Source organism: Ischnura elegans, chromosome 7 (genome assembly GCF_921293095.1).
Source record: "Ischnura elegans chromosome 7, ioIscEleg1.1, whole genome shotgun sequence".
Lineage (NCBI taxonomy): Eukaryota > Metazoa > Arthropoda > Insecta > Odonata > Coenagrionidae > Ischnura > Ischnura elegans.
The window spans coordinates 90,146,550-90,163,744 of NC_060252.1; the positions used below are offsets into that span (position 1 = coordinate 90,146,550).

General features: G+C 38.5%; 1 protein-coding gene across 2 annotated transcripts; it reads left to right on the plus strand.

Annotated features, from left to right (window-relative positions):
* Positions 1 to 810: 810 nt before the first annotated feature.
* LOC124162600 lies at positions 811 to 3,574 on the plus strand. Of its 2 annotated transcripts, XM_046539187.1 has the most exons (3): positions 811 to 998; positions 1,335 to 1,493; positions 1,634 to 3,574. In XM_046539187.1, the coding sequence occupies exons 2-3, from the start codon at positions 1,351 to 1,353 to the stop codon at positions 3,453 to 3,455; spliced, it is 1,965 nt and encodes a 654-aa protein (XP_046395143.1). In that variant the 5' UTR covers positions 811 to 998; positions 1,335 to 1,350; the 3' UTR covers positions 3,456 to 3,574. The 2 variants fall into 2 exon arrangements, with proteins under 2 accessions (XP_046395143.1, XP_046395144.1); XM_046539188.1 differs by lacking the exon at positions 811 to 998 and having other exon boundaries at positions 1,403 to 1,493; positions 1,623 to 3,574.
* The last annotated feature ends 13,621 nt before the right edge of the window (positions 3,575 to 17,195 follow it).

Below are 17,195 nucleotides of genomic sequence, written 5' to 3' on the forward strand. Positions count from 1 at the left end.
TATAAGGCAAGGATAAGATTTTAGGGAAGAATAGGTAAGGAATGCTGCCAATATCCTCAGATTAACATGAGTCGCTTCTGTTGGAGTGCCAAAGGCAGCATAACAGCATACTACACATGCTACCCTGCTCATCACGACATTAATTTAAAGCCTACCAGTGAAATTCAGCAAGTCTTCATAACATATACCTCAAATATTCTTGGGCTAATAGTAGGTCTTGGTGAAGTATTTTGAGAGAGCATTTGGTAGAGCAGTAGGGTACCACTGGGTCGAGTTTATCAGTCGGAGTCAGTCAGAAGGAGGCATTAATGAAAAGGAAGTGTCTGATGAGAGGACCATTGAGTCAGAGAGTAAAGAAATGGCTGATGAAGAGTCAGAACTGGAGTATTGTGGAAGCAAGAGAAAGGAAATAGAACGAAAGGATTTATAGATAGAATAAAAGGTAATAGGTCATATCATGATGTTGAAGGAAGGGTCAAATGTGGCAAAGGGGTGGGTGTGGCATCACATAAATCAGGGTGTCCTGCCAATCAAAGCAGAAAAATTCATGCATAATTTTAGGTTATCCAGGGAAATTTTACATCATTCCTGGTTAATCTCATGTGATTACAGTGAAAATAGGAATTTTAAAACACCAAAAATTACCGTATTTGTCTGAATATAGTTCCCCCTTTTTTTTCACTAATGCCCTTGGTGAAAGTAAAGGGGGGACTATATTCAAACCCATTTTTTGAATTTTTTCCGGAAAACTCAAGCCTCAAAATTAGGGCGGGGGACTATATTCAGAGGGGAATTATATTCGGAGAAATATGGTAGGGGAGGGTGGGGCACAGTGAAACATGGGGCAGGGTGAAACAATTCAAATTTCCCTCCTCCTGACAATTCTATGAATTAGTGCTCTCTGTGTTATATTAAGGAACTAACACCACAACAGCTGCTGCAGTCTCATGGCTTGTGCTCTTCTAGTCTCCTGTTGATGGATCAAAACCTATTTTAAGGTGAGAAAAGTAAATAATTCCAAAGAATTATTTCACACTGACAAACTTTTCCTTTTCATGGGAAATCTTAACTTATCATTGTATTTACTGTTACCATTTCTTAAGTTTTGGAGACCACCAAACATATTTCTATATCTTCATTTGTTTTCATGCAGTAAGTTTATTTATTCAAGATGGCCTGGTGGGGCACACTGAAACAAGATAAATGGGGCACAGTGAAACATGTTTCACTGTGCCCCATGTCTCATTTAGGAAGAACTATTTGACTTGAAATATGCAGTGTGGATTACTATAGTAATTATTATTGTTATTCTGATGGAATTTCATTATTTTCAGAATAAAGATTCCAAAAATGAGGAATAGAATAAGAAAGAGCCATATTGGATCCTTCACAGATGGTGAAATGCGCGCTGCAGTTCATCTTGTTCTGCATGAAAACTATTCAATCAGGAAAGCAGCCAAAGAATGTAATGTCAATTATGTAACACTCAGTCGGTATGTTTATTTGTTTTTTGCATGTGAACATCTTGTAACATTGAAAGTTTTCTGAAAATTTTTTTAAATTTCAAATAAACAGTAAACGTAAACTGACATTCAAATTTTCCAAATAATAATTTTGAAAAGATTCTTTTCAGGTATGTGAGTAAGCAAAAAAAGGCTAGTGATGAAGGGACTGGTGAACATGTTCGCATGACACCAAAATATCAATCCAGATTGATTTTTACAGCTGAACAAGAAAAGTGCTTGGCTGACTATTTGATAACATGCTCAAAACTCTGTTATGGTCAGTCGACTCGTAACACTCGAGAGCTAGCTTATGAAATGGCAGTGGTGAACTCTATACAAGTGCCAAAAAACTGGCATGATGACTCTGCTGCAGGTTTAGACTGGCTACGATTGTTCTTGAAGCGAAATCCAAATTTAAGCATTCGGCAGCCTGAAAACTGTTCTCTTTCTCGTTGCACATCATTTAATGCACACACAGTGAAAACATTTTTTGACAATCTTGGTGCAGCCTTAAGACGTTCAGAATGTTTTGGTGATGGTTCCAGAATATGGAATCTAGATGAAACTGGTACCTCAACAGTCGTAAATAAGTCTGCCAAGGTGATTGCAGAAAAGGGATCCAAAGGGGTAAATAATGTAACAGCAGGTGAAAGGGGAACTCTAGTTACTACATGCTGTTTTGTGAGTGCATCCGGAAACACCATACCCCCTGCATTTGTTTTCCCAAGGGTCAAGTTCAGTGATCATATGTTGATCAATGCCCCTCCTGGCTCTCTTGGACTGACATCGAAAAGTGGTTGGATGACAGCAGAAATATTTCCTGAAGTTATTAAGCACTTCATCAAACATACAAAAACAAGTAAAGAAGACCCTACACTGCTAATAATGGATAATCACCAAAGCCATATTAGTATACAAGTAATAGATTTGGCAAAAGAGTATGGCATAATGATTGTGACTCTTCCACCTCATTGCAGTGCCAAATTACAGCCCTTGGATGTTTCCTGTTATGCTCCATTTAAGACCTATTATGCCGCAGCAGTTGATTCCTGGAACAAAAGCAATCCAGGTAAAGCTCTTTCCATCTACCATATTGCAGGATGCGTCAATTTTGCCCATCAAAAGGCTATGACTCCAGCTACTATTATTAATGGATTCAAAAAAACTGGAATATATCCATATAATAGGCACATTTTCACCGAGGCAGATTTCTTGAGTAGTTCTGTAACAGACCAGCCTTCTCCTGAAACTGAAGAGTGTGACTTATTGAGCCAAGAATTAAGAGCAACTGCAAGTACTTCCAGTTTAAACAATGGTCAAGGTGAAGATAAAAGAACTTTTCAAAGTCCTGCTCAGTTCAAGGGCTATCCTAAAGCCGCTCCAAGGAAAAATTCAACCAGGAAAAGAGAACCAGGCAAAAGTATGATCATAACAGACACACCAGAAAAAATCCGTATGATGGAAAAGAAAAATACAGCTATAGGAAAAAAAACTTCTGAGGCAACTAAATCATGCAGAAGTTTATTTAATGCCAATGTTGCCATTGATAACTGTGAGGGGCCCCATCAAAATTCAGACACCACGTCAGAGGGAGGACTTTCAAACCCCTTGGAAGGTAATGAGGATATTTTAGAAGGTTTTGGAAATAAAGTAGGTACAGTAAAAGTTGGTGATTATGTTTTGATTGAGTTTTCATCGAAGAAAAAATTCTACTATGTAGGTAGAATAATTAAAGAAGCAAGAAAACACAATGGCGCTGAAGTTACATATTTACGAAAAAGTTCCAAAGTGCCAAATTCATTTTTTTTCCCACATATTGAAGATATAGCATCTGTCAGCATGAAAGACATTAAATTAGTTTTACCACCTCCTTCTTATCGCAAAGGAACTGCAAGAATGAAAAGGTTTATTTCATTTAAAATTTCATTTGCCAATTTAGATGTTCGTTAAGCTTCTAATTATCACTGACTAAGGTGCAGTTTGTTTCATGTTTTTTAATCCATTACTGTATTCATGCATTGTGAGTTTCATTCTAGTGAAAATATTGCCAAAGGTAAAAATAAATGGTATTATAAAATCTGAAAAAATGTGTTTCACTGTGCCCCATAAGTAAAAAAGGCCCTGTTTCACTGTGCCCCACACATGGGGCACAGTGAAACAATTGACATATCACTACAAAAATTGATGTAAATCCATTGCTTTTTTAAATAATTCCATTTTTTAAAGTAGGAATAGTGAAGAAAATGACAAGCACCATTTATATATTTTCATTGTTATTTTATTTTCAAAAGCAATGTTTTTATAGGCAAAATAATAATTTTTGTTTCACTGTGCCCCACCCTCCCCTACTTCAATACTTTTAAATTTTACATTTATATAGTATTTTAAGTTCCTAATTTAAAGATTTACACTTCATAAAAAAAATGTTATGCTTAATTTATGAATGTTTCACTTGGCACCACGAAAAATTCCTCGTAATTTAAAAAAAAATGGGTGTTGAACTGGCAAAAATTTTATGCAAAATGTATTTGAAATTAAAAAATTTGAAATTCCAGACTGCAGCAAAAATTCATGAATAACGATGCATAATTCCAGGGACTAAAAATTCAGGCATGATTCCAGATTCCCCCAGTTTTCCCAGTCACCAGACACAATGTAAACCGGGATTCAAGAGGAGAATTCATACCTTCAATAAGGATTTCATCATTTTTATGATGCTAACGATTATGAAATATCACAAAAACACATATATTTCATATTCAAGTCGCTTAAATTTTAATCAATTGAAGTGAATAACATGTTCACTGCCATTTTGGCCGTAATGACCAAAACGGGTACTTCATATTCTCCCCGTTTCAGTCATAATGACCAATAAATGAGTCACTATTTAGGCCACTAATAGCATGCCGTTGGTACAACTATTTCGGCTACGCATACATTATGTGACCGACATGGCCCACGTAGCCGAAAGCACACAAAAACTCAAATGGAGAGGACCCAAGTATTACAACAAAAGTAAAAAGGAAGACATTTGGCACAATCGAAGAATTCGTCTCAAAATCCGCAGGAGGGAACATGTTAATAAAATGAATACTTACAAAAAGATTGCAATATATTCAAAGAGCATAGAACATATAAGAAATTGAACAAATATTGTAAGGAACTGAAGCAATTTCTCATTACAGCGATTTATCGTTTCAAATTAAATGCAAAAAGAGATAACCATAATATGTGGTAGACAATGAAAAAATAGGTTTAATAGTTCTCGATATGGAATGCTTACCTTGGCTTTAATATATTAGGGATGTGTACTAGTCTAGTGGGTAGAGGGCCTACCTGCTGACCGGAAAGGCCCAGGTTTAAAATACCGAGTGAAGCCTTCGGACTACCACAGCAAAAATCCACTGAGATCAAGGTGACTAAAGGAGCAGTGGCCTAACGAGGAATATGCTTTGGAGGGGGATGGGAGTACTTGGGGGGCGACCCCGGAAAACTTTTGAATAATGACATGCCTGGAAATATATTTAACATCAAATTGTCACTTACAATTTAACTTTAAGCAGATGCAGTTACTGTATATCAAAACTAGACAGTTACAGTAAATAATTTATTTTATTTCCCTGAGGCTTTGGGGGGGGGGGATTTATCCCCTCATCCTCCCGATACTTACGCCACTGCCATGGAGAGAGACTGGTCTTCCTACCTTGAATGTTTAGTAGCAGTCATATTCCAATGATATAGTTTAGGGTGAGCTCAATCCTCACTCATCCTTGCCAACCTTCAGGTTTAGTCACTGAGAGAGTGATCAAATATTATCTATGGGGATATTTGTTTAAGGTCCATTGAATCTGACTCACCTATATTGGTATTCCATCTACATTGGCAGGGAGGGATGAGTTTCTAAAGAGAAAAAAATCATGATCATGCTTGAAATGAAAATACTGGAGAAAAATAAAAATTAATTAAATTTAGCATGTCCTGGAGGCCAGAAGGTTTGATACAGTATAAATAAATACCTATCTGGTGCTTTGAGAATAATAAATAACAAATAATTTAAAAGATAAACAAAAGAAATGGTTCCATGAAGGGCAATACATACTTGTATAATGGCAGTAAAGCTAAGTATGGATGGGTTTAAAAAAGATAACAACTAAAATGTTGGTATAAAAATTCCTAAATTCCCACAATACGGAAAATTCCTCAAAATCTCACAATCCTCTCTTCAGCATTGGGCTGTGACCTGATAAATTGTAGGTCTATCTAGGTTCATCTTTTAAATTCTACTGCGCAATGTGTTACAATTTTCTCTGTAAATCCTGTAATTTTGCTTTTTTATATTCCACCCAAATTGTTCTTAAAGAAACTGTATATCCTATCAATGAGAACAGCAAAACCTGCTTTTATTACTATTTATAGTTCTATTGAATTAAGAATTGATTAAATATAATATGAAAGAGATATACTAAATTCCTTGGAATTGTGATGATGCTATTTTAATTATTCATCTTTCGACAGATTGTACAGATTAAGGTCATTTGGGGGGGATGTAGATCGGGGGGGACGGATTCATCACTTTCCTCAGTGCCTTAGTAGCATGCAATACTTCTCAGCAACAATCAGTCTCAGGTCAATTATTATTACACATCTTTTTAAACTGGTTAAATAAAAACTTTGATTGGAGACTCACTCCCTTAATCTGCCACTGTTTTGGAGTTGAAACATTAATAACTCCTTTCATCAAAGCACTTTATGAAGCAAGACTCTTTATATGCAGTCACACACATGGGTGTAAAGTTACACCAAGGATGAAGTTCTGCATACAAAGTCATGCTAGTTTCATGCAGAGCTTTGAAAAAAAACCAACTAATGCTTCACTGTGTGGTATTCTTTTATAAGGTTTCTTGGCTATTTCACTTTTACTTATACCATTAGTTTACAAATAAACAAAATAAAGTAGGGTTTTTCACACAGACAGTGGCCTATTAAGCACTACCTCTGCCTCATGTGCCATCACTATTGTGATGTCAACACCTTGTTCGGTGAAACCCATCCCGAAGAAAAAATGGCTAAGTGGTGAAACTGGCTAACATGCCTGACTGACAATTGGGGGACCTGGATTCGCATCCTGGATACGTCAAATATTTTTTTGTGGGGAAATCCACCCTTAGTGTATTTTCCTTTCATCAACCCTGTATTAGGTATATATAATGCCTTCTCATTTCAATACTTGATTTGGATTCTGTGTACTCAACAAAACATGTTGGAATGCCAGATGACCTACAACTGCACTGAATCTGATGTGCACGAGTTGGACTTCTTGATGTCTCCATCTCTTATTCTCTCAACCAGATGTTTTGGCTTGGGTCATTTGAGATTTTCCTCCTCAGAGTTGTTTCTGTATCGTTCACTCTCAATTTAGCCATCCCTGAAATGGAACAAAAGGAGTTGTCTATGAAAGAGCATATTGTTATGCAAAAGTTTAAAGAAAAGGCCGACAAATAGCCTGATCTGGAGTGGAGTTTTTTTACAGCACTGGAATGTGGATTTTGAGGTAATAAGACGAGAAAAGATGGGATGGGGCATATTGTTATGCAAAAGTTTATAGAAAAGGCCAACAAATAGCCTGATCTGGAGTGGAGTTTTTTTACAGCACTGGAATGTGGATTTTGAGGTAAGATGATGAGAAAAGATGGGATGCATATGAGATACGGATGTCGAAAAGAATGAAAAAGCTGAAGAGGACGGAGAGGAAGAGAGCGACAAAGTTCTAGACATGGTTTACACACACTTGTCTCACTCACCAGGTCTCAGCTTGGGCATCTGGGAACTTCATTTGTATTAAGTAAGTTTTATTAGCATGGAAGATGGGAGGGGGGTTCCCTTCCACTACTCATCAAATTCTTGGGAATGCCAAACTCGACTTGTTTTCTGTTTCTAATTCCTATGATTAATCAATTGGGCCTAAATACAATAATCCTAATACTTTACTTATGAAATATCTATTTCAAATTATTTGCATGGATAAAGAGAAAATGGTTATAATCCCTAATCTCACGCCTGGACAAGGCTCACTGCCTGACATATATGGGGGTGATAATATTTTCACAGTGTAATGGGGCATTAAAAGCCCAAACGAAGGCTGTCAACAAACCCATCACCTAAACCCATTTTTACCCAACAATAAAATAAATTTTTACACTGACTTGTTAAAGCCGTACAGTAAAGTGATGTACATAAACTGAAACTACATTGCGACAGATTCATGTCATTAAAAATAATTTCAACAGGTACTACAGTTGATATCAATATGGTTATCTTGACTCAATTTGCATCCGTGCTTAAGAGAGGAAAACACTGTTGGCACATAATGTAATGTCTTACATCTAATAATGCTTGATTTTGGAACTCCCAAGTTAGGGCAGCACTCCCAAATTGTTTCAAACTATAGCGAGAGAAAATTTACTATGCTTTGGGAGCTAAAAGTACCTTTCACGCGGCCCTAGACAAATTTCCCCTTTTCTCTGAGTGGGTTTCAATAAGCAGGGGTGGATTAAGGTCATCGTTTCAGGAGGAAGGGGGATGTTATCTGTAGTGCCTTGTTCATATACAACTTTTCAGCGATAATGCCTTGACAAGTGGCTTACAGACATTCATTGACTATTTTTAAACTTTGTTGGTTAAGCTCGTGAAATATAAACTTACATTCAGGAGCCACGTTAAAGTTTGCCATACTTTCAATTCTTACAGAAATTACGGGGTAAGACTCGATGCCTTAAAGTAGTTTGAAATTTTAAGAAGTGTCAAAAATAAGGAAAATATGGTGAACGGAATTTTGTATCCTTTCCACCACTCCCCCTCTTCTAGACCTTCCTTTCTTACACACTTAAAGGAAAACAAACCTTTTTCCGACCTTGTCTCCCCTACTACCTCAGATGACTATGTTTTCATGGATGCACTCAGGGGCATCCACGAATTTCTCACAAATTTCTTCTGGGGGGGGAAAGCACAAGTGCCTGATAGCAGTGGCGCAGCAAGGGGGGGGCTACGGGGGATAAAACCCCCCCCAGAGCTCAGATAAATTTTTAAGTTAAATCCATTTCACTTAATTGGATTAACATTACTTATAAAATAGTGTAAATATTAATAAAATATCCCTCAGAAAGCCGTAAAACTCACCATGTTGAACCATTTACATGAAAATTTTTCAATGGGGGGAGCCCACTCCTCCCGCTAACCTTGGTGGGGATTCCATACCCTCAGATACCCCAATGTTTTGCGCCTAAAACCCCCCTAGCCTTAATTCCTAGCTGTGCCCCTGCCTGATAGGTCTTCTCATACTTGAGATTAAAAACAAAATACCGACCCACACCGCTAATTCCCCTGACCCTTTTTTTTTTTAAGAAAATTGGAAATCCCAAATCCTCTCCATGCTCTTACACCCATTCCAAACCTCTTCAGCCAAACCACCCCGAGGAATTCTACCCCTTGACCCTCTCCTCAGACCGTCGTGTTTTTGAGATTTTTTGAAATAATTTTACTGTCTCTACCTTCTGTGCATCTGTACCAGACGATGACGAGCAACGTCAAAACCTAGGTCGTACATTAAATATTTATGTATAATAACTGTTGGAGATATAGTAACAGTTGATGTTTGCAAACAGTTTGTTATCACCATTGCTGTTCTAGTTTACGTGCCTTTCTAAAGTAAAGAAAAATAAAAGGCTGAGCTACCGAAAAGAATAAGCTGCATTCTTTCTGCGCAAAATCCAACTATAACAAAGTTTTCTTTACTTTCCTTTAAGTTGATGCTTATATACACAATCGGTTTTGGTGGACTGGCACGGAAAATGTGTTTGCATGGACCAAATTACAACAAATTCCATTTTTATTACATGCAATTGCACAAGTTGGGTGGTTCATCAGGAATTTTTTTGCGTTCGTTCATGCATTCATGAATTTGCACATAATCTCGTAAGGGTTGACGTACTACAGTGTAAACAGACCTTTAGAGTGCATCTGAGAGAGAGAGAGAGAGTAGAAAAAGGACATTGCTGAGTAAGAGGGTGAAAAACCCCCCTCCGGGATTCTTCCCGTACTAAGGGCATTAAATTTGGGATCAAATAGGACTAACCTCCCCACACTTCCAGCCCGCTAGAGGTCTACCAGGGCCGGTGTTGGGTATTTCCCCCCTCCCCCGCGGTGAGTGTCGTCGCCCTCGGGATTTTCCAAGGCCCGGCCAAGTCCCTTTCGACTCCTTTCTCATGGTCTCCGCCAAGGGGACTCAACTCACACCCCTTTGGAGTGAGGGAGTGCCGCTACTGAGGGTCAGTAACACTGAGACCCTAGCATCCATGCCCTCGCCGACGGCGTGGGTTTCAAGTCAGTGTTTCGCAAAAGCCGGGATCGTGTGGACGCGGAGTTTTGGTCGTACGATTATTCGCGAGTTGCGCACGAAATAAACCAAATTCGATTGAAGGTGTCCTCGCCTTTCATTTCATCATAACCCGGGGCACACGTCCCCGCGCGCACTTCTTCTGAGCCACCTTCGGGCCGGATTGCGCGAACAGCCGGCTAGCTCGAAAATACGATTTTTACTTTTTTTTATATCTCGGACTAGAAAGCACATTTTTTAATGCGGTTTGCGGCATTTGAAAGCTTATTTAATGGAGCAAATGTCCATTTTTTTCAATAATTTTAAGCGAGACAAGGAGAAATGGCGTAGATTTGAAATTTTTTATTAAAAACGTGTTTTTATAAAATGTTTTTGACAGGGCCACAAGTAAAAAATGTTTTTCGGCGGCATTTTGAGATATCTTTCGGCTAGTGAATTGGGAAAAATGTTTAGGTGGTGGAACATTGCAAAAAATATTAAGACATGCGATTTTGGCCATTTTTTGCTGTTTTTTTGTCCTGGCCCTACATGACACCCTTTACATGTCATCTTACATATATTTCGTCCTTTCATGAACGCCCACACACATAGCGATTGTAATACCTACCAAAGTGACAGAATTTTCTGGAAATTGGGGCCGAAAATGACTTCAGGACCTCCGAAAACTGCCGGAAATTAAGAATATAGATTATGAAAATGAGCTCGATTTGAGTTTTCTCCGCATTGTATCTACTCACAAGTATTGTTTCATTGTGGATATACCGCTGCAATATATCTTCTTCCCGTATTGTTGGAAGCTAGAATGCAGGTCTTCACTGAGATGAGGTTGATCATTCCCTTCAAATATGTGGTCTGTAAAGATCATCTGCTACAAACATCGGATATGCAATGAATGGAGATCCGTTTGTCTCTCCCTTTCACTGCATCGATTAATAAATCCCTCCCCACAGGAGTAACTCCCGAAAAATGTTTTGGATATGACCTCGCTCCTCTTCCCCTCCTCACTCTGCCATCATCAGAACAACAATGACTTCGGCGCCCTCGCCAGAAGCATGCTGATTACACGAGTAGACCGAGCTTTCTAACTTAAGCACCTCAACATATAGGAGACACCAGGGGCGCAGCTAGGAATTAGGGCTGGGGGGGGGGGTTTAGGTGCAACTACTACCGGAGTGTGTGGGGGTATGGAATACCCACCAGGATAAGCGGTAGGTGCGAGATTAATAAATTGCGGAATTTTCAGATAAACGGTTCAAAATGGTGAGTTTTACGACTTTCTGAGGGATATTTTATTAATCCACACACTATTCTATTAGTAATATCAAACCAATTAAGTAAAATGGATTTAACTCAAAAATTTCTCTGAGCTCTCGGGGAGGGTTTATCCCCCAAAACCCCCCCTCGCTGCGCCACTGGGAGACAGCAGCCCATTCGTTGAAGCTATATTTCTGTTGTCACTTTGGGCGCATTTTAATCGGCTTCCAAAAATGTCCATACGGCATCGGTGAAAGCCATCCTTATATTCTAAATACTTGCTGTGTAATACTTACAAATGTTAGATATCTCGTTGACAAGTTAAGAGTATGATAGATAAGGTCATCACAGGTATAACCCTTTTAGTGCCAGCCTATTTTTCCCGGTATGCTGAAGAATACCGGGACTTTTTTGGGCGAATTTGCAGGTTTGGGCTTAAAAATTTACATATAGCCTAATATGCATTTTCAGAAACTATTTTTTTATTTGCTCTTTACGGGTATGTTAAAGCATGACAGATACTAAAAATAGTTACCAAAGCTACATGAAATAAAAAAAATAAAAGGCGTGAGTGTAAAAAAAACCCCGAACGATAGATCGGCCCTCGGCACTCTTCGCACATACCCTCCGGGATGATGGATCGGCCCGCAGGCACCATTAGGGTTAAATTTCGGTTAGCATCCCAAACTATTTATTTCTCCTTGAAATTCAGATCGCTGTCAAGCGACGCGAGTGGCGACTTTTGTAAACCCATTTAAATACCCGGTGGATTACAACAGGCGTAGAGGCCTTCTGAAGAATCCTCTATCATGATTTTCGTGTTGTAGACATTGAGGATGGGTCCTCAAGTCGCTTTCGCCGGCGCCGCGGCTATGAAGAATGTTATGAAGAATGAAGAGGGCTTTCAAAATTGATTACTAAGTGTAAATTTTCATCTTAGCGCAAAAATCTTAAACACAATCAAATACTGTCTGTCAGTGGAAGATTAGAAATACACCGCAAATGCATTTTATTTTGGTTAATATGTACTTAAATTCATGGACACAGAAAAAATAAATCGATCACATTTGATTGTAAATTTTATCATGTCAATTAAATCCTTTCTAACGTAAGCAAATTTCTTCAGAGGCTAGATCTTACCAGTAGGAGCAAAGACTTTGCCGAGGGGGTGAAAGGGAATCTCTAGCAAGCGGTGCGGGCCTTACCGGTGGCGCCGCGGTGCGGGGTGCACCCTAGAGAGTGGATCGCATTACGACGGGCGATATTTCGTAAACGCTTAGGGATAGGTCTAAAAAACAGAAATTAGGTCTTAAAGTTCTTTTTATCACGTTTTTCGTTAAGATAGTGCTTTTTCAGCCCCAAAAAACTCAATTGAGGGTCCTCAGTACTTGGGGCCCTTGGGGCACTGGTTGCCGTTATTTTAAAGTAAACAAATTTTAGCGCGTAATAAGCCTCATTTGGAACATTTTGAGACTAGGAAAACATATCTTTTATCAATTCTGAAAAATAAGGGCCTGCCTACTGGACACTGACTGGATTCTTAGTTAGTGAAAATAACTGCACTAAACGTTCTTTAAATATTCTAGGTAAATTAGAATAGATCGTAATGCCACTAACACATGGCGATTCCAATATTTTTTACATTTTCTGGTACTTTCATCAGATCCGTGGATTTAATGAGTGATTAAGAATAATGGAATGATCTCCTCTCGAATATTGAGATATCCCTGTAGTTCACAAGAACATCTTTTACATTTCATCCTCTTCACGATACTTTTTCTCCTCCTTATTCATCCCCCCTTAACGTACGATACAACAAAAGTTTGCCATCTAATTAGTATTTCAGCAATCCCTGCCCCTACATAGTACACTCTCCATGCATATTATCTGTCTTCTCCTTATCTCCTCAATGAGTTTCCTGACTCAGCATTCGTAGAGCTTTCTCGTTTGTTTTCCCTCCGTTTACCTCCTTCTTGCATTCAAATGACGTACGAAGTCTTTTTCTATTTTCGCGCCTACATTTCCGCACCGTAAAGCGCAATGCTTCTTATCAGACTATTCAGCAACCATTTTATCTCAGACTTAGATAACGATCTTCTTTATCCCGTCCGTAAACACCTCCCGTGCTGAAGGCATTTTCATCCTTGCGTCTTTACTGCCGTGCCCGTTTTCCTCTGGTGTCCTGTCCAGATGGCTAAATTGTTTCATCTGATCAAGTTTGTAAATAACCACTACTATGTTCTTCGTGGTATTAAGGCAGTAGCATGAATATATGTTAATTGATTTTATATCCAGTGGCGCCGACTCCATGGGGCCTGAGGGGGCCCGAGCCCCCTCAAAGATTCGTTTGGGGGGGCGGAGCCCCCTCAATAATTCAAGAAAATAATTATGTTATATTATGCTTTGTGAAATCACAAAAATATATTGGTAATTTTTATTTCCCATGTTTGACGATAGTTACCTTTTAAAATAAATTCAACAATGTGTTAAAACAAATAATTATTAGGTTAAGCAGGTTAACTGAATCAGGTGGTGTGAATCATGATAGTGTTTCGGTGCTACGACACACTTTGAATTTAACCTCTTCCCGGGGCAAGACCTCGGATATGGGCCCCCCCAATATTTTTTATAAGTCGGCGCCCCTGTTTATATCTTATATCCTCTACTTTTCAGTGATACAAAAGAGGAGCATGTTGGAGAAACCCAAAGTCATTCTTACAAAATTGCTATTATGAATAGACTTGGGGGGATCGGGTGGGTGGGGTAGCTAGAGTGTTGGCTTCCCACCCAGCGGGCCCCGGTTCATATCCCGGCAGTGGCAGAGAATTTTCAGAGACTGCCCGATCCCTGCTTGAATGTTGTGTGGAGGAAATTTCAAGCGTAACACTCCGTCCGTCGGATGGGACGTTAAGCCGTGGTCCCCTTGGCGCCTTCCGTTAAGAACAGGCTAATGCCGACGCCGGGTTTCTCTCCACCCTTCCTTCCATGCCCTAACCTCATGGCGCAAATGACCTCAGCTGTCGGTCGCCTCCTCCATATACCATACCATATCATAGACTTGGGTAAGCATTACATCTCGCGCAAGAATGAAAATATTTTTTGAAGTCGAGTGTAGTACTTGAAGACAACTCCCAAGATATTACGTAAATCTTTTCTTATTCTCCGAGAAGATAAATGTAGATAAGCGACCTTTTTGCCTTTCTTCTAGTTGCACGTAGAAAATAATGAAAACACAAAATATAAATTCAGTTTAAACAAAAAAATAAATGAATATTTGTAAAATAAATGTAAGCGTTTGAATGAAAACAATAAGTTTAGACTAGTTGAGACTAAAGATTTCTATCCACGAGTGAATGATTTCGCCTAGATATGTGATTCCAAGGCCTTTACCGCCATGATTTTTTTTCAGAAATATACATGACTACAATAGCATTTCTATGTATTGTGATGTTAATGAGATGTTAGCTGGACATAAAATATATGATATCACCACTACTTGAAATTAAAATCGTACTGATGGCTGCTGAAAGCAAAATATGAATTGTTTAGAACGATTCACGATAGAAAAATAATTATTTCTTATTAATCGTAAAATATTTATTACAATTACTTCTTTATTTTGCGGTTTTTCTAGCTCCTATTTGAAAAACGAAATTCACGCTAAATGGTAGTCCTGGTAAGGCAATGTATGTATCCCTCAACCTGTAATTTTTTCAAAAGTTTAAGTCGACTATATAATCCCTTTTCCATTGAAATATTGTGTCCATGTTCACTTCATTTCGCGCGTTAATTTGCAAGTAACTTCATAAGTTATGTGATGAGGTTTTCATACTTTATTTTTCATGATATTAGTTAGTAAAATAATGAACCTAAAATACGTTTTTCACCTGTTCTTTTTCCAACGTATGGAACTATCACTTGAAGAATCTGATTGATACATCTATTCTTTAATACGACGCTCAAATCCCTCTCAACCGGTCGTATTTTGTTCTTATCCCCGGCGAATCATTCTTCTAGCACTTAAATTACCGTGATAAAATTTCCTGGGTACGTAGACATTTCTTACCCAAAATTATTCTGTATCTCAAAATAAAAAATTACTGGTGAGAAAACGATGAAAACTTCAAGTTTGAGATACAGATAGATTTTGAAATAGGGTACTTAAAATACCCCGAAAATTTAAGGTGGTTGAGTTATATTGCCTCTCAAGAGGGATTGACGCCTCTTCTTGAATGAGATTTTTCAGCCATATCGTGTAAAAATTAACCGTCATTTTAATGGCAATCAAGAGCGCTTTTAAATTCAATATGTGAATGATAAAACGACAAAATGAGAAACGCAAATGAATATTTTTTAGGTGCGCTCATGGAAGATGAAAATGAATTTGAATAATTTTTATTCAATAAAACTCAATTGTTGAATAAATGATGTGCATAATTAACGGCCGTATATATGCTATAAAATCTAATCTGAACTTCTTAAAATGAATCGAATGCCTTGAAATGTAATTTTAAACGATAATTAACTAAAAGAAGTCATGCGAACACTCCTCATGACCCTCATGAACATGCACATGGAACTGGCCTAATGAAGTCTTAATGCTAATGTTCTGATTTTTATCTTAATTGGTGTTTATTCACCAAAACATATGGGCAATCTGACCGAAAATAATATAGGAAATTTTTGTTTTTGATTAAAATGCTGAAATTTTTAAGGAAAATGTCTCCCATTATAGATTTGGGATAAAAATCACTACAGAAATATCCGTACGGAAGGGCAACTTTTCGCATGTATTAATATTAGCTCCGAATATGAAAATCTACATAATGCCCCCAAACCGCCTCAATCGGCGGAAGATGCTAGGACGCCAGCCGTTCAAATGTAACGTTAACAGATGAAATGGGACGTCCAGAAGATTCGTATACTCCACGAGTAACCTGTAGAAGAATCCCACCGAAGAGATGGCATCGCATACACAAGTTCTCAATATTTCGCAAAATTTCTTACGTAAAGAACATTGCTCATTTGGCGTGGTCTCTCGAAGATGAGGTGAAGATTTTGTGATACACTAAGCAGGAGCGCGTGACGTCATCAACTTATCTTCGAAATTCTTAAATAGATTTTTTGCCACGAATATTATATTTGGCGACGCGTCGCGACGGATTGAGAAACGGAAAAATATGGGCCTCTTGATTAATCTCACTTGTCAGTTGCGAACGGCAACGAAAAATATTGACCAACGAGCCCATTGCGTATTTACCGTGAATTACGTGGAATCATCGAATACTCTCTTTAAAAAATCCCAGGGATAGATCATTTACATACATACTACCCCAAAAGCTGACTTAAAAGGTGTGTAAGGACTCCAGCCGTAAATTTAAAAAAATGAAATTAAAACAAAAAAGATATTTGGTTACTGAGTCCCACCCAGTAACGGATACAGAAAAAAACTCAAGGGGGGACGCAAAAGTTATTTCAAGCTGCTTAATCGCTCGAGCAACCTAACAAGCCACGCAAGTAACGTTTTAATTATCTGGCGTATGTTGGTGATGGTTCACCCCCTGCCAAACACCTCTGTAGGTGGCTTGCAGGATAATATGTAGATGTAGCCCACGAGTCTGTAGCGGCTCCGAGACTAATACGTGTAAAAGCAGTGTAACACTCAGCTGCAGTCTTTTACGAATCGCGGAGCTTTCCTCTGTAAATTACTAAGTTCCAGTGGCGGATACAGATGGGGGCGCGCGCCCCCCTTAGTGGGGCCACCCGTATTGCCAAACGTAGCAGAACCGCGGTTGTAACTTTTTTTATATCATAAGATGGCATTGTCTTGAATATGTGTATAACCACTTCAATTAAAAATTTCTGAAGCTCTGCATGTGACTATATAATTTTTTATTACGATAAAAGAAAAGGTAACTCAAGATATCTTTTGCGCCCCCCCCGCCCCGTATCCGCTACAGCTAAGTTCACGGAATATGTCTTTCAGCGCCGTATCCTACATGCTTGCCGAATATTCTAGTTGCGCCCTGCAATTAGAAGTAGCA

Excerpts from the sequence above, each read along its gene's own strand:
- LOC124162600 (XM_046539187.1), top strand. The coding sequence starts at position 1,351 with ATGAGGAATAGAATAAGAAAGAGCCATATTGGATCCTTCACAGATGGT. Across the intron at positions 1,494-1,633 it reads AATTATGTAACACTCAGTCG|GTATGTGAGTAAGCAAAAAA; the intron begins GTATGTTTATTT and ends GATTCTTTTCAG.